Genomic DNA, 14472 nt, shown 5'->3' on the forward strand with positions numbered 1-14472 from the left:
TCAAGAATTATAACATTCATAAACCAGTTGGAGAACACTTCAATCTCTCTGGTCACTCGACTACAGACCTAAAAGTCGCAATATTAGAACAAAAAGACTTCAAAAACAGACTCCAACAAGAGACTGCTGAATTGGAATTAATTTGGAAACTGGATACAATTAACTTAGGCTTGAATCGAGACTAGGAGTGCATGGGTCATTACACAAAGTAAAACTGTTTCCCCATGTTTATTCCCCTCCCCCCGACTGTTCCTCAGACATTCTTGTCAGCTGCTGGAAATGGCCCACCTTGATTATCACTACAAAAGGGTTTTCTCTCCCTCCCTCCCCCCTTCTGCTGGTATTAGCTCATCTTAAGTGACCACTCTCTTTACAGTGTGTATGGTAACACCCATTGTTTCATGTTCTCTGTGTATATAAATCTCCCCACTGTATTTTCCACTGGATGCATCCGATGAAGTGAGCTGTAGCTCACAAAAGCTTACGCTCAAATAAATGTGTTAGTCTCTAAGGTGCCACAAGTACTCCTTTTCTTTTTGCAAATACAGACTAACACGGCTGCTATCTGAAACCTAGATTTTTAAAGTAAATCTATTTCTGATTATTAACATGAAGGTTACAATTTCTATTTTAGACACTGGAGAGTAGCATTTGGTACCGAATAATAGAATATCCTGAGGATGTACTTCTGAAAAGTCAATGACAATAAACTACATTAGAACTCAGCCCAAACACTTTAAAGTTCACTTTCAGGTTATACTGAAGTGTACTCAAAGTGCAAGAACATTTACTGTATTTAATATTAAGAAACTGAACAGTCATTATGCAAAGAAAAGCCTCTCAATGCTAGAGTACAGAGAAACAAATAATTGGAAAAGAAACACAGTGATGGGTAATTGTACAGCAGCTATGTACTCGGATTAGATGAGACAAATGGCAGAAAATTTCATTTAGAATCAGAGATGATAAAGCACTTAAAATACAGAAAGTGCTTACCAAATTGGCAATATACAACAGCACCTTTGGCACACTTGGCATCACAGAGAAAATGTTAAATACTGTGGAAGCAAGCACTAATTTAAGAGTGCAGTTCCTCTTTCAAGGTCTTTCTGCCTTGCAACATGCAGAGATCCCAGGAGGGAATATCAGCATTTACACACCCATCACTTTACCAAATCAAACTGACTGACTGCTGCAGTAACCAGCTCAGGGAATGGGAAAACCCACTTATTGTACCTCTCCAGATGCAAGCATTAAAAAGTTTTTCCTGACACCTTCAGTGAGTGACCAGTTTATACCTTGTAGCACATAATCACTCTCTGTTTCGCCACTACAGCCCTGTTTATACAGCACCAAGAATGGTTAGGGTTATCACTTCTGAAATCCAAAACACCCAGCACTTCCCTTCCCCCACAAAGCAAGCCTATCATAACCCCAATCCTGAGGCAAGCCCACGTTCAACAACCACTTATAGTAGCTAGTGAGATAACATATATAGATAAGCTTGATAACATCACAATAACAGAGTTGTTTTATCAGCACATTTTGAGTCTTTCTAGTCGTTTCATTTAGCCAGCTTCCACTGAATGTGCAGTTTCTGATGTGAGCTCCCCTCCCCAGGAGATGTAATAGGATCACTGGGACGATTGCCCTGATCTTTCATTATTTAATATACCTCCCACCTCTCTTCGCCCTCACATGACCCAAACCCTCTCTCAGACACATGAGTGATGTGCTCTCCTGTTGGTGGGCAGACAGCTGCTGTATATTCAACAGTTTTGATCTGTTACTGCTTAAACTGCAGAAGTGGGAACACTGCAGCATGTTTAGCTGGACCCAAAAACTTTTAACGTTAGATATCCCAGCGTACTGTGATAATGAGGCACATCTTTAGACCTACATAAAAGAAAACCTGACCAACTACATTATTTTTCTGGCAACTAGCAAATCCATTAAAAAAACCCAGCCAGGTGGGTGAAATACAGCCAGATGATAATCCTAATTGGGGTACAAGACTGGTAACCAACATCTCAGGGCCCCAGCGGCTGCCCAGGGTGTCCCCAGGCTCGCAGGCGGCTGCCCCCCGGCCACAGCCCCTAGCGGAGCACCCCCTTACCTCGACGGCCGCCGCTCCGGGCTGCTTCCCCGCCGCCCCTCGGCAGCTCCCACTCTTCACCTTGATCCCATACGCGGCCCGCAGCTGCTGCAGCACCGCCAGGCGCACCACGGCGCGGCCGCGCCCCGTCATCCCAGCTCCGCCGAGCCTCGCGTCCCCCTCTGCTCCGGCCCCAGCCGCGCCTCGGCCGGCCTCTCACCCCCTCGCCACCATCCCGACCTGCTCACACCGCCCCCCTGGGCATCCCGTCCCCGACCCTTCACAGCCCCATCCCCGCCTCCCGACGCGTCTCAAACACAGCGCTCAGCCCCGGCGCCGCCTCGGATTGGCCCGCTGCGTCCGTTCGAATCTCAGGTCCTCACCGCTCAACGGCCAGCCACGCGCGTCCTTAGAGGCGCCTGAGTCCTGCCTCTCGGCTGGGCCCGGCGCCGCGGCAGGGAACGACGGCGGAGCCCCCTCCTGAAACTCCCAGAAATGCGGCGTTCCCCGCGCGGGCCGCTAGTCCGAAGGAAGTGCGGTTATCTTCAGGCGATCGCAGGAGCTACCTAAAACTCCATCGCAGGAGCCACAGGAGCGCGGGCTACGGCAGCCGGTAGAGGCCGCTGTTGGGGAAGTGGTAGAGACGCAAGCTTCGCATTGAGACAGCCTGAAATGGGCTGCAGCCCCCTCCCGGAAACCGCCCCGCCTCCCCAGCCAGGTCCTGGCCCGCCGTCCCAGCGGAAGCCGGCCGAGGCCTGAGGGCCGTGCAGGAGTGGGCGGAGCGAGGCCGGCTTCCGAGCATGGGGACGGGCTGGCTTGGGGGGGCAGGGAGGAACTGCCCCCATCACTCACTGGTGGCGCGCCAGGTCGCTGCACTTCCTGTCGCCGGTGAGCGCAGGCCCAACCCTGCAGCAGTCCTCAGGGGAGTGGAGGCGGGGCTGGGGCACAGCAGGGGTGGGGGCAATGGGGAAGAGGCAGCGTGGGGGCAGAGCAGCACTTCCAAGGTGCCACCCTCCTGTGCCACAGGTTCAGCACGACCCTATCCCCCCTTTCACGTTACAGTTGTTCTGGTTGTAACCCACTTGATGAGCAAACCCCACAGGATTTTTGGGCGCTACAGGGATCTTTAGCTTAGGGAAGAGGAGCATTGCTGCAGAGCAAATGGGGAAGCCAAAAGCACAAGAGAGGGAGGGAGGGAAACAAGCAACCAGCTTAACCATAAAAGTTATTTATTGCTAGGTAATAACCATACAAAAGGAGCCAAACAAACAAAAGTGTTACAATATTAAATCTAGCTTAAATTTGATTACAAAAGTCAGGTTTAGAAAACTATAACTGATCACACAAGTCAGGGTTAGAAAGCTATATCTAGAGTAGAAAAAAAAACAACAGAGAGAGAGTTGGGTTCTCTCCACTTCGTGAAGCTTGAACCGGTCAGGGTTCCCAGGTGGTGGTGGTAGCTGAGGGTCCGGAATGCTGGAGCCAGGCAGAGCCCCCAAGCACGATCAGTCAGGAGAAGATGAAGTCCCAATAAAACTGATGCAGATTTTGGATCCAGGCATCAGAACGCTTATTTGAGCATGGCTAGGGGTTTTTGTAGGGAAACAACAATGGTTCAAGGGAGAAGGTTGGATTTGTTTATGGGTAAACTGATGGCTCAAGGGAGAATACCAAAGTTGTTTTGTTCAAGCTAGACAATAGGAACTCATCATTCTTGGCTATGGGTGGTGTTCCTTCAAGGGAGCTCACAATACAATTAGGCAGCTTCAGAATTTTGGTTACCAATAAAGGATTTATTACTAGAATTGGTCTGATAACTACTGAGCTAGGTGTGTGCAAGTGTGGGTTCATTAATATCTGGAGCAGAGATTCCCCCCTCATGCAGTGCTTCCCTGCTTTTCTGGTCCCAGAGTTCAGTGAGGTTCTTGCGTTGGAATCGCTGTTCTCCATTCTGTACACTAATGGAGATGTCTCCCTGGCCCATCTTTGATGCAAGTGAGGTTAGGGGAGTTGCCTTAATCCTGTCACCCTTGTCCAGAGGGGTTTAGGGGTGTGTCTCACTGCCTTTTCATTGCTTTTTGTAAGGCTTTCCTCTGATCAGTTTTGATTCAAGCGGAGGGTGGGTGGTGTCCTTCCTGAGTCAGACAGGATGGATACGGCGCCCTGGTTCCCCAAGAACAGAGAACTGACAGATAACAACATGGAGATCAGCAAAAATAAAACACCAAGATCCAAGCAGTTAGAATTAATTGGGAAGGAAGGTGTCAGTGACAAAGTTAGAGAAGGTTTGAAAAAAGATGCCAGGGAAAATGCTTCTAAGAAAGGCAATGAGGTTGGAAGGCAGGAGCTCTCTACAAAGAATCCATGGTGGAAGAAACATTGTGCTGGTGGGGTGTACATGAAGAGGTAAGGTGCAGGTCCACCTTGTCTCCCTTTTGGATGTTTCTTTTGTGTTCTTAATAGGGATAACAGTTCAATGGCTTTTCCTACTCTTTGATGTAAAGCCTTCTTGAGGTGAATTAGATCTTCCATACAAGAGTTGTACTGATTTAGCTATATCAGTTTAGGAACAGATTTAGTTAAGTCAGCGCAAACTTATTGTGTGGACACACTTAAATTTGTTTTAACATGTCTATTCCTGCTGATTAGCTTCCGATATAGCATGTCCCAGTAGTAGTATCAAAAAACAGATCCAGCCCATTTAATGTATTTATGTGGTCTGCATGACATACAGATTCTGCAGAAGTGTAGATTCATTTTGCAAGCAGAGATCTGGATCTACAAAGGGTCTGTCTACACTGCAATTAAAAAACCATGGCTGGCCCATGCCAGCTGATTTGGGTTCTCAGAGCTTAGGCTAAGGTACTGTTTAATTGCAGGGTAGACGTTCAGTCTTGGGCTGCCGCCCGAGCTCTGGGACCCTCCCACCTCGCAGGGTCGTAGAGTCTAAACATCTATACTACAATTAGCCCCTTAGCCCAAGCCCAAGTTAGCTAGCACAGGCCAGCTGTGAGTGTCTAACTGCAGTGCAGACATACTCAAACGGTCTTAGGTGCCTCCAGGGTTAGCATTAGAGCACCTAACTTCTAGGTATGTAGGGGTGGGGGGAGAGAGAGAAAGACAGAACCACACAAACCACCCTGAAACAATGGGATTGACAAAGCCTGAGTTAGGCACCTCTCTCCCCATTCGTTGTATAGGCACCTAAGAATGGGATCCAGAAAAGCCAGCATGCTAGGCAGGGAGCCACCTAAGCTATCCAATAGCAGATGCTGATGAGGAGCATGTCATAGGCCCCTCACTTTCACTCAGTGTGGTGCCTTACTCTGGGCTGGAGGGAGGCATCTAAATCTGTATCCACAACTGGGAACCCTGCTTCTGGAGTCAGGCTGCCTAAGGACCTAAGCAGTTCCTTGGGAGAATGAGTTAGGTCCCTGCCTCGCTCAACACAAAGCAGCTGGAGCAGGTGGTGATGCCCAAATGATAAACTTTTAGCTCACCAATTAGAGCCACGTTCAGTTCCCCCCTCTTTGCCAGCTGGGGAGAAGCATTTGAACAAGGGGTCTCCTACCTCTCAGGAGGGTGCTCTAACCAATGAGCTAGGAGATATTGCAATGTTGGGCTCCCTCAGTATCTCCTGTTGAAGCTGTTTTACTTTGGATAAATGAAGTTATTGGAGCAGCACGAGTGGATCCTGCATCTCCCAACTAGGTGCCCTAACCACCGAGCAATAGAGTCACTCTGGGTATGTCTACACTGAAAAAACTCCACAGCTGTGAGTCTCAGACTCCAGGTTAACTGACTTGGGCTCATGCTGTGGGGCTAAAAAAAAATAGCAGCATAGACATTCCCACTTGGGCTGGAGCCCGGGCTCTGAAACCTAGCAAGAGGGGTGGGTCTCAGAGCTCAGGCTCTAGCCTGAGCAGGAATATCTGTGTTGTTATTTTTGGCCCCATAATGCAAGCCCAAGTCAGTTGACCTGGACTCTGAAACTCACTGCCATGGGGCGTCCCACCCCAGTGCAGATGTACCCTGACTGTCTCTGGCCCAATGACTATTTAAGTATTTATCCAAAGTGGAACAGATCCAATGGAGAGTGAGGGAAACACCCCTCCTCTCCCTTTTCAGAATATCCCATAGCTCAGTGGTTAAGGCACTCAGAGGTTGGAAACCCCTGTTCAAAAACTCCCCCCGCCAATCAGACAGATGGGGTGAGTTGAACTGGGCTCTCCTGAATCCCCTACAAGTGCTCTAATCACTGGGATGAGAGAGTTATAAGATGACTTGTCACTTCCTAACCTGTAGATGGCCTCTGAGCACACCTACCAGATTGAGCCCTGCAGGCAAGACAGGCTCAGACTTTAAGGTCAGAAGGGACCATTGTGATCATCCAGTCTGACCTCCTGTATATTGCAGGCCACAGAACCTCACCCACCCACTCCTGAAATAGACCCCTAACCTCTGGCTGAGTTACTGAAGTCCTCAAAGCATGGTTTAAATAGGGTAGCCAGCCCTCCAGAATTGGCCTGGAGTGTCCAGGAATTAAAGATCTATTTTTAATTAAAGATTATGTTATGAAATCTCCAGGAGTACATCCAATCAGAATTGGCAACCCTAGGTTTAAAGACTTCAAGTTATAGAGAATTCCTCATTTATACTAGTTTAAACCTTCAAGTAACCTGTGCCTCATGCTGCAGAGGAAGGCAAAAAAGAAAAACCCCAGGGTCTCTTGCCAATCTGACCTGGGGGAGAATTCCTTCCCAATCCCAAATATGGCGATCAGTTAGACCCTGAGCATTTGGGCAAGACCCACCAGGTAGATACCAGGCAAAGAATTCTCTGTAGTAACTCAGAGATCTCCCCATCTAGTGTCCCATCTCCAGCAGTTGATTTTTGCTACTGGCAGTTACTGATGCGCCACATGGATACATGAATGCCCATCTTCCTCCAGTTCATGGATTGTGCTGAGATTTAGGAAGGAGACAGACACTCCTCCCTCACTCTGCCTATGTTCAGGGGCAGAAACTTAGTAGGGTGACCAGATGAAATGGACAAAATATCGGGATACCTGGGGGGGAAGCAAAGAAAAAAAAAAAAAAAGCGGCCAGAGCGGCCAAAGCCACAATATCGGGACAAATGATGTCCTGACCCTGCATTGGTCGGGACGCGGGACAAAGAACTAAAAATCGGGACAGTCCCGATTTTATGAGGATGTCTGGTCACCCTAAAACTTAGGCAAGTAGAGAACTTGTAAAGTGGAAATTTAGGCACTGAGTGAGTTTAGGCAGTAGCCAGATGGGGGTTTTGTGGATTGTAGTGAAACCTTAAACTAGGGTTGCCAACTTTCTAATTCCAGAAAACCGAACACCCGTGCCCTGCCCCTTGTCCCATCCCCGAGGCCCTGGCCGCTCCATCCCCTCTCCCTCCATCGCTTGGTTACCCTACCTGCAGGAGACTTCCTGTGCCCATGGGCCCCTCGCCCAGGGGGCTGCAGTGCTGCTGTGCCCAGCATGAAGATTGGGTCCCAGAGTGAAGGGCTGGAGGCTGGCCGCCTGGCAATGAGGGGGCTCTGCTCTGCCTGGGCCTTGGGCCACTGGCTGAGTTTTATTGACTGGTTTTATTGCTTTTTCATTTTCTCTCTCTGATTATGATGGTGCCTGGGAGGACTCCACTCTTCCAGGGGATGCCTAAATCACCCTGTTGGGAAGGGAGGAGTGCGGACTGCAGGGGAAAAGATGGGGGTGGGGTTGGGGGAGGAGAGAGGATAGAGAGGGAAAGAGGCCAAGGACGAGAGCAGGGTGGGGGTGAGAGGAGGCAGTAAAGGAGATAGGAGGGGTATGTTGAGTGGATAGGGATACAGGGGGAGGCAGAAGGCTACAGGTGCATATGGACATAATGGGAGTGCAGCAGTGTATGGAGGTGAATGGGGTGCAGGGCTCTGGGGGGTGAGGGACATGGGGGTGGTGGCTCTGGGAGGTGGAGAGGATGGGTGGGAGAGCCCTGTAAGAGGTACAGGGCTGGGGTGGTTAGGTGTGGGGGGCAGGGCGGGATGGGACGAGGGAGGGATGCAGTGAGGGGGATGGGGGTATCCAGAGTCTGGGGCTGCTGGGACCACTGGCAGACTCAGGAGGACCGTCCTGGGCCAGGGGGGCGGTGCTGCTGGGGTGGAGGTGGTGCTGGGGCAGTGCTGCTGGGCTGGGCCCACCCCCGACTCCCTGAGATGGCCAGGCTGGGCACTGCGTTTGTCTCGTTCTCCTCCACTCCCCTCCAGCAGCCCCATTCCCAGCAGTTGGAGACGGGGATACATACTTTGAACTCCTGGGTGCTGGCAATGGGGTGACAGACCACAGTTTGCCACAGGGCACACGCCGCAGCTTGAGCCCAGCCACAGGAGGAGCGCGAGGAGAAGAGGGACTGCAGCAGCGGGAGAGGCGCACGCCATGACCCCTCAACAGCCGCCTGCCTGAGCATTCGCGAGTCACGCTACTTCGTCTCCTGCCCTGACCCGGCCAATGGGAGCTGCACTTGCAGTCGGGGGGTGGGGCAGCATGCGGACCGCCCTGGCCATCCCTAAGCCTAGGAGCCGGACATGCCGGCTGCTTCCTGGGAGCCATGTGGCACGGAGGCTAGCAGGGAGCCTTCCAGTCCCGCTGCGCAGCGCTGCTGACTGGAGCCGCCAGGATCCCTTTTCGACCAGGTGTTCTGGTCAAAAATCGGATATCTGGTCACCCTACCTTAAACTGAGACTTAGGTACCTAAATCCCTTTGTAGATGTGGGCCCAATATGAACAGATCAATTAACTAATGTAGTGGTGTCTTCCTGAGGCTGAAGACAGCCTGAACCCATAGCTGTGAGAATTGTGAGCTCCTTTGTACCCTGTTAGGAGGATAGTGGGACTTACTCTAAAGGCCAACGACAGCACATTGTCATATTAGCTATTTCATTGCTGATTTTAGTAAGTGGCTGGGGGGAGGCGCGGAAGGAGCAAATGCCACCAGGGTTGGGCACAAATAAAGTTATACTAACTTGTGGAGCTGCAAACACCCAGCAAAAAAGAAAAATCTAGAGTACAAGAAATTAGGAGAAAAACAGGTAAGAATGGAAGAGATATTTGGAAAAAATGCAAGCCAACATTCTGAAGGGGATCCCAAGACATAATGGAAAGGAGAAACCCAGGAAGCAGTAATGCTCAAAGGCCTAGGGCCAATAATGGATAGCAAAGAGAAAGGAGGCAATATTTCCTCTATATGGCTCCCATGCAGTCACATCTGGGATATTGTAGGTTGTTCGGGTAGCTGTATTATGGCAAACATTTTAGAAGTGAAGGTGCAGTTCAGAAGTGAGAGGCTGGAGGGAACGAGAGTTATTACTGGCGACACTGGAGCACCACCTCTAGTTAAGGTTGACTGACACTTTCCATTTAAGGCCGGGTTTTCAATTGCTCATAACTTTGCTTATGACCATTTGAGCTTAGGTTTCAACATGCTAGTGGTGTACCTTAGGCTGAATTTTTCTGGAAATATATGTATAGCGTGGCTAAGCAATTATGGCTAGGAGAGAAACAGGTCTACAACTATTTATAAGTTGCAAACACCAAGGAAGAATAGGAATTTAGTATGGTGCACTAAGAAATAAAATCGAAAAAAAGAAAGGGAACATCAGGCTACATTTGAGAGGCTTCTCAACAGTCTGTTCTGTTAGGGTGTGGAATTCTACCAACGGAAATGCTGCAAGATCCACTGCATGCAAAAGCTAAAATTATATTGGACCAATTACAGGAAACAATCCTGCATTAACAGGGAAATGGGCTGTATGTTCTACATCTCTTGCTTCTGATTGTACCTGCTAGATTAGGTCCACAATGGTTTTCAAGCTTCATTGCACCACGACCCCCTTCTGACAATAAAAACTACTATATGCCTCTTCCCACCCCCTGCATAGGGCTGAAGCAAGGAGGAAAAGAGCTGAATCCCTTGGGCTTTGGCTTCACCTCCAGGTGGCAGGGCTTGGGGTTTCACTTCAGCCCCAGGTTCCAGTGAGATTAACACCAGCTCTAGTGACCCCATGAAAATGGGGTCTTGACCCACAGTTTGAGACTAATGAAGACATTTCCAGCCTGTAAGAATTTACAGCAGAAATTTAGTATTATAAACTTCAGATCAGCCCCCTAAATTACATAGGCATTTGCAGATGTAACTATTAGTTAGTGATTATTCACTAACATGTCCACTAAGCTTCCAGTTCCAGAAATAACCTTTAAAACAAGGTAAAGATACACAAATAGCATGAACCCAAATGACAATTATCAATTCCAGTTTACTGCAAGAGTGCTTGCATCCGATGAAGTGAGCTCTAGCTCACGAAAGCTTATGCTCAAATAAATTTGTTAGTCTCTAAGGTGCCACAAGTTCTCCTTTTCTTTTTGCGGATACAGACTAACACGGCTGCTACTCTGAAACCTGCAATAGTCAAGATACACACAAGAGGGAGCTCTGACCTGAAAAAATGTAATAAAACTTTTGCAGTTCTAAGTCTGTCTCGCCCATCCAAGCCATATATTAGCATGAACTCACACAGCAAAGTGATCAAAGACAAAAAACCCACCATCCATCTCACCCGTGGGTGAATACATTTCACAAAGCAATCACTCCATATCTGACCTTTCAGTCCTCATTGTCAAAGGAAACCTGCACAACCCCTTCAAGAGACAAGCCTGCGAGCTTAAATTCATAACATTGCTAGACCCTAAAAGTCCTGGTGTTACTGAAGACACTGAATTTAAATAAATTTCTTAGTCTCTAAGGTGCCACATGTACTCCTTTTCTTTTTGCGGATACAGACTAACACGGCTGCTACTCTGAACCCTACAACAAATCTGTAAGCCACTCACCCCCCTTTTTTGTCCTATGAGGTGTTAACTGGCCACTTCCCCTGCAATGGTCTATTACAATATGTTAAACAATCTGTTTCACCTTGTACTTAACTCTCACACTGAGTACCTTTCCCAGACTTGAAAGAAATCTCTCTGTAAGCTCAAAGGCTTGTCTCTTTCACCAGTAGAAGTTGGTCCAATGTTACCTCACCCACTTTGTCTCAAGAAAATAAACTGAAGAAGTTAGAAGTTGACAAGAGATAAAACAAGCACTTTGGCCTAAATTTTCAGAAGGGATTAATGATTTTAAGAGCTCAACTTCAGACAACTTAAAGGGCCAGGGAGGAAATCCACTCTCCACTCGAGAGAATGAGAAGATTCCTACTGAGATCAGTGGAGACAGGATTTCACCCTAAGGTATGTCGAAACTGCAATTACACACCTCTGGCTGGTCCATGTTAGCTGACCCAGGGTTGGGCTAAGGAGCTGTTTAATTGCAGTGTAGATGGGCTCTGGCTGCAGCCTGGACTCTGGAAACCTCCCACCTCACAGGGTCCTAGAACCCCATCTCCAGCCCAAGCCCCAAATGGCTATACTGCTATTAAACAGCTCGGTGAGCCTGAGTCAGCTGGCACAGGGCAGCCACAGGTTTTTAACTGCAGTGTAGACATGCCCTAAGCATAAGGCACTTTCTGAAAATCAGGTCTCAGGTGTCAAGTTGGGACCCCAAGATTATTAGGTGCTTTTGAAAATCTTGGCCTGATAAAATATATGATTTTGAAGATTTAATGGTGTCACCACAATAGCTACTCAGATTAACAGTTCCTGGCAGGACCTCAGCCAATAGGAGCAGAGATCATGGAGAGGGCAGCTTAAACACAGCCAGGTTACCCAGAACTGTGCAGAAGAGAGCCTAGGTGGGTGCTAGGATGTGAACTCAAAAACAGACTGCTGGGAGAGGCCACCCAGAAATTCAGCCCCCAGGAGCTGAGAAAAGCAGCTGCCACAGGCACCTTTAGACACTGACAACATTCTGTCCAACTGTTTAATAGTTTTCACTCTTAGTATTTTCCCCCATCACTACTTGGCAGTTTGCTCACACTCCATTCCATCCCCTCCCTCAATATCTTCATCTCAAGCTCATTTCCCCTGTCTATTCCATTTTCTCTTTTCCCCATCCCACTTACCCCCACTGTCCTTCTTTGTCTCTTTTATCTATTTTATTCCTAGCAAAGCTTCCTCCCATCATGTATCCCTCCACCCCCCCCGCCCCCCAAAAGAAAAATAATGACATTACTGTGACATTTGCTGCCCACCATATTGTTCAAAAAGCTTGTGTTAGTTACATCCCTTTCCTCTGTCTGTCTTGTTTATTGAGGCCTTGTCTACACCACAAAGTTAAGTTGCCTTGCATCAGCCTATGTTGACCTAACTGTGCATGAGTCTATTTAAATTTGTCTCCCACCGTTGTAAGTGCCCCATTGTGCTGACATACTAATACTACCTCCCCAAGTGGTGTAGTTTCATAGTCAAGGTACTTCGATCACTGCAGCACAAATGTAGACACTGTGTTAGGGTTGACATAACTAACTGTCCTCCAGCAGCTGTCCCACCATGCCCTGCTCTGATTGCTCTGGTCACCATTGTGAACTCCACTGCCCAGGGGTCACAGAGACTTGGAAGCCCAACCAACCCCCCACCCAAATGTCCCATGAATGTTTGAAATTCCTTTTCCTGATTGTCCAGCTTGGTGAGCACAACTGTCCAGCTGACCATGCCAGCTACACACTCCAGACATGCTCCTGCCTAGGGTACACACAAGATACTGGATCTCCTGGGTCTGTGGGGAAAAAAGGCGGTGCAAGCATAGCTCTGAATCAGCTGTAGAAACATCAACATCTGCAAGCAGATTGCTCAGGGAATGCAGGAGAAGGGCTATGACAGGGACCAGCAGCAGTGCCTCATGAAAGCCAAGGAGCTGCATCAGGCATATCGGAAGGCCAACAACTGATCCAGTGCCAAGCTGCAGACCTACCACTTTTACTAAGAGCTTCATGCCATCCTCAGCGGAGACCCCACCATCCCCGACAGCACCATGGATACCTCTGAGGAGCTTGAATCAGAAGCCCCTGTCGTGAACACCAAGTAGGAGGAAGTGGTGGACGAGGAAGGAGGAGGATATAGGGGACAGGCAATGACAGGATCTAGCTTCGCAGTGAATCAGGACCTTTTTTTGACTCCACCACAGTCCAGCCACTTGAGCCCAATGCAAGAGAAGGAACCTCAGGTAAGCATGTAGATAAATTTGTCTCCCACAAGGTTGTCCCCCTGCAAAGTAGCAGGACAGAATCTTGACTTTTAAATTAATTTACTTGTGCTAGAAGAGGCAGTGGTACAACCAAGAGAGGTAGAGCCGCTATCTGCTTTTCATTCCCCTCGAGAGTTAGGGAGCAGGTGCCATGTGGAGCAGTTTGCTTATGTACACAAGAAGGTCCCTTGAATCTGCCTGAGATCAATGAAACTTCCATGGAGGTACTCTGCAATCCTCTGCCAAAGGTTTCTAGGGAGGGCAGCCTTATTTCTTCCACCGCAGTAAGATGCTTTCCCACGCCACTCAGCGATAACTTCAGTAGGCACCATTGCAGCACACAGGCTAGCAGCATATGGGCCTGGGTGGCTTCGGGATACCAGCAGCCTTGGGCTCAAAGGCAGTGTTCTCTCTGCTTTTGTTACCCTCATAATACCATAAGAATGGCCATACTGGGTCAGACCAAAATCTGTCTAGCCCAGTATCCTGTCTTCCAACAGTGGCCAATACCAGGTGCCCCAAAGGGAATGAACAGAACAGGTGATCATCAAGTGATCCATCCCATTGCCCATTCCCAGTTTCTGGCAAACAGAGGCTAGGGACACCATCCCTGTCCAGCCTGGCTAATAGCCACGATGGACCTATCCTCCATGAATTTATCTAGTTCTTTTTTGAACCCTGTTATAGTCTTGTCCTTCACAACATACTCTGGCAAGGAGTTCCACGGTTGACTGTGTGTTGTGTGACAAAACACTTCCTTCTGTTTGTTTTAAATCTATTGCCTATTGATTTCATTTGGTGCCCCTAGTTCTTGTGTTATGAGAAGGAGTAAATAACACTTCCTTATTTACTTTCTCCACACCTGTCATGATTTTATAAACTTCAGTCATATCCCCCCTTTAGTCGGCTCTTTTCCAAGCTGAAAAGTCCCAGTCTTATTAATATCTCCTCATATGGCTGCTGTTTCATACCCCTAATAATTTTTGTTGTCTTTTTCTGAACCTTTCTCTAATTCCAAAATATCTTTTTTGAGATGGGGCGACCACATCTGCACGCAGTATTCAAGATGTGGGCGTACCATGGATTTATGTAGAGGCAATATGATATTTTCTGTCTTATTATCTATCCCTTTCTTAATGATTCCCAACATTCGGTTTGCTTTTTTGACTGCTGCTGCACATTGAGTGGATGTTTTC

General features: G+C 48.3%; 1 protein-coding gene across 4 annotated transcripts in view; it reads right to left on the bottom strand.

Annotated features, from left to right (window-relative positions):
* LOC102941293 (neuroendocrine protein 7B2) overlaps positions 1 to 2691 on the bottom strand; it is a 79577-nt gene extending 76886 nt beyond the window's left edge. The window contains exon 1 of one of the 4 annotated variants that reach the window (XM_043548788.1): positions 2479 to 2691. Coding sequence is in view for 3 of the 4 variants with exons in the window: in XM_037900507.2 (XP_037756435.1) it covers positions 2117 to 2248 (132 nt within the window). In the remaining variant the exon portion in view is untranslated. Of the gene's footprint in view, positions 1 to 996; positions 1175 to 2116; positions 2444 to 2478 lie in introns of those variants that run through there. The other 3 variants (XM_037900507.2, XM_037900506.2, XM_043548787.1) reach the window with 3 other exon arrangements.
* Positions 2692 to 14472: the final 11781 nt, after the last annotated feature.

This window comes from Chelonia mydas, chromosome 6, assembly GCF_015237465.2.
Source record: "Chelonia mydas isolate rCheMyd1 chromosome 6, rCheMyd1.pri.v2, whole genome shotgun sequence".
In the NCBI taxonomy this organism is placed as follows: domain Eukaryota; kingdom Metazoa; phylum Chordata; order Testudines; family Cheloniidae; genus Chelonia; species Chelonia mydas.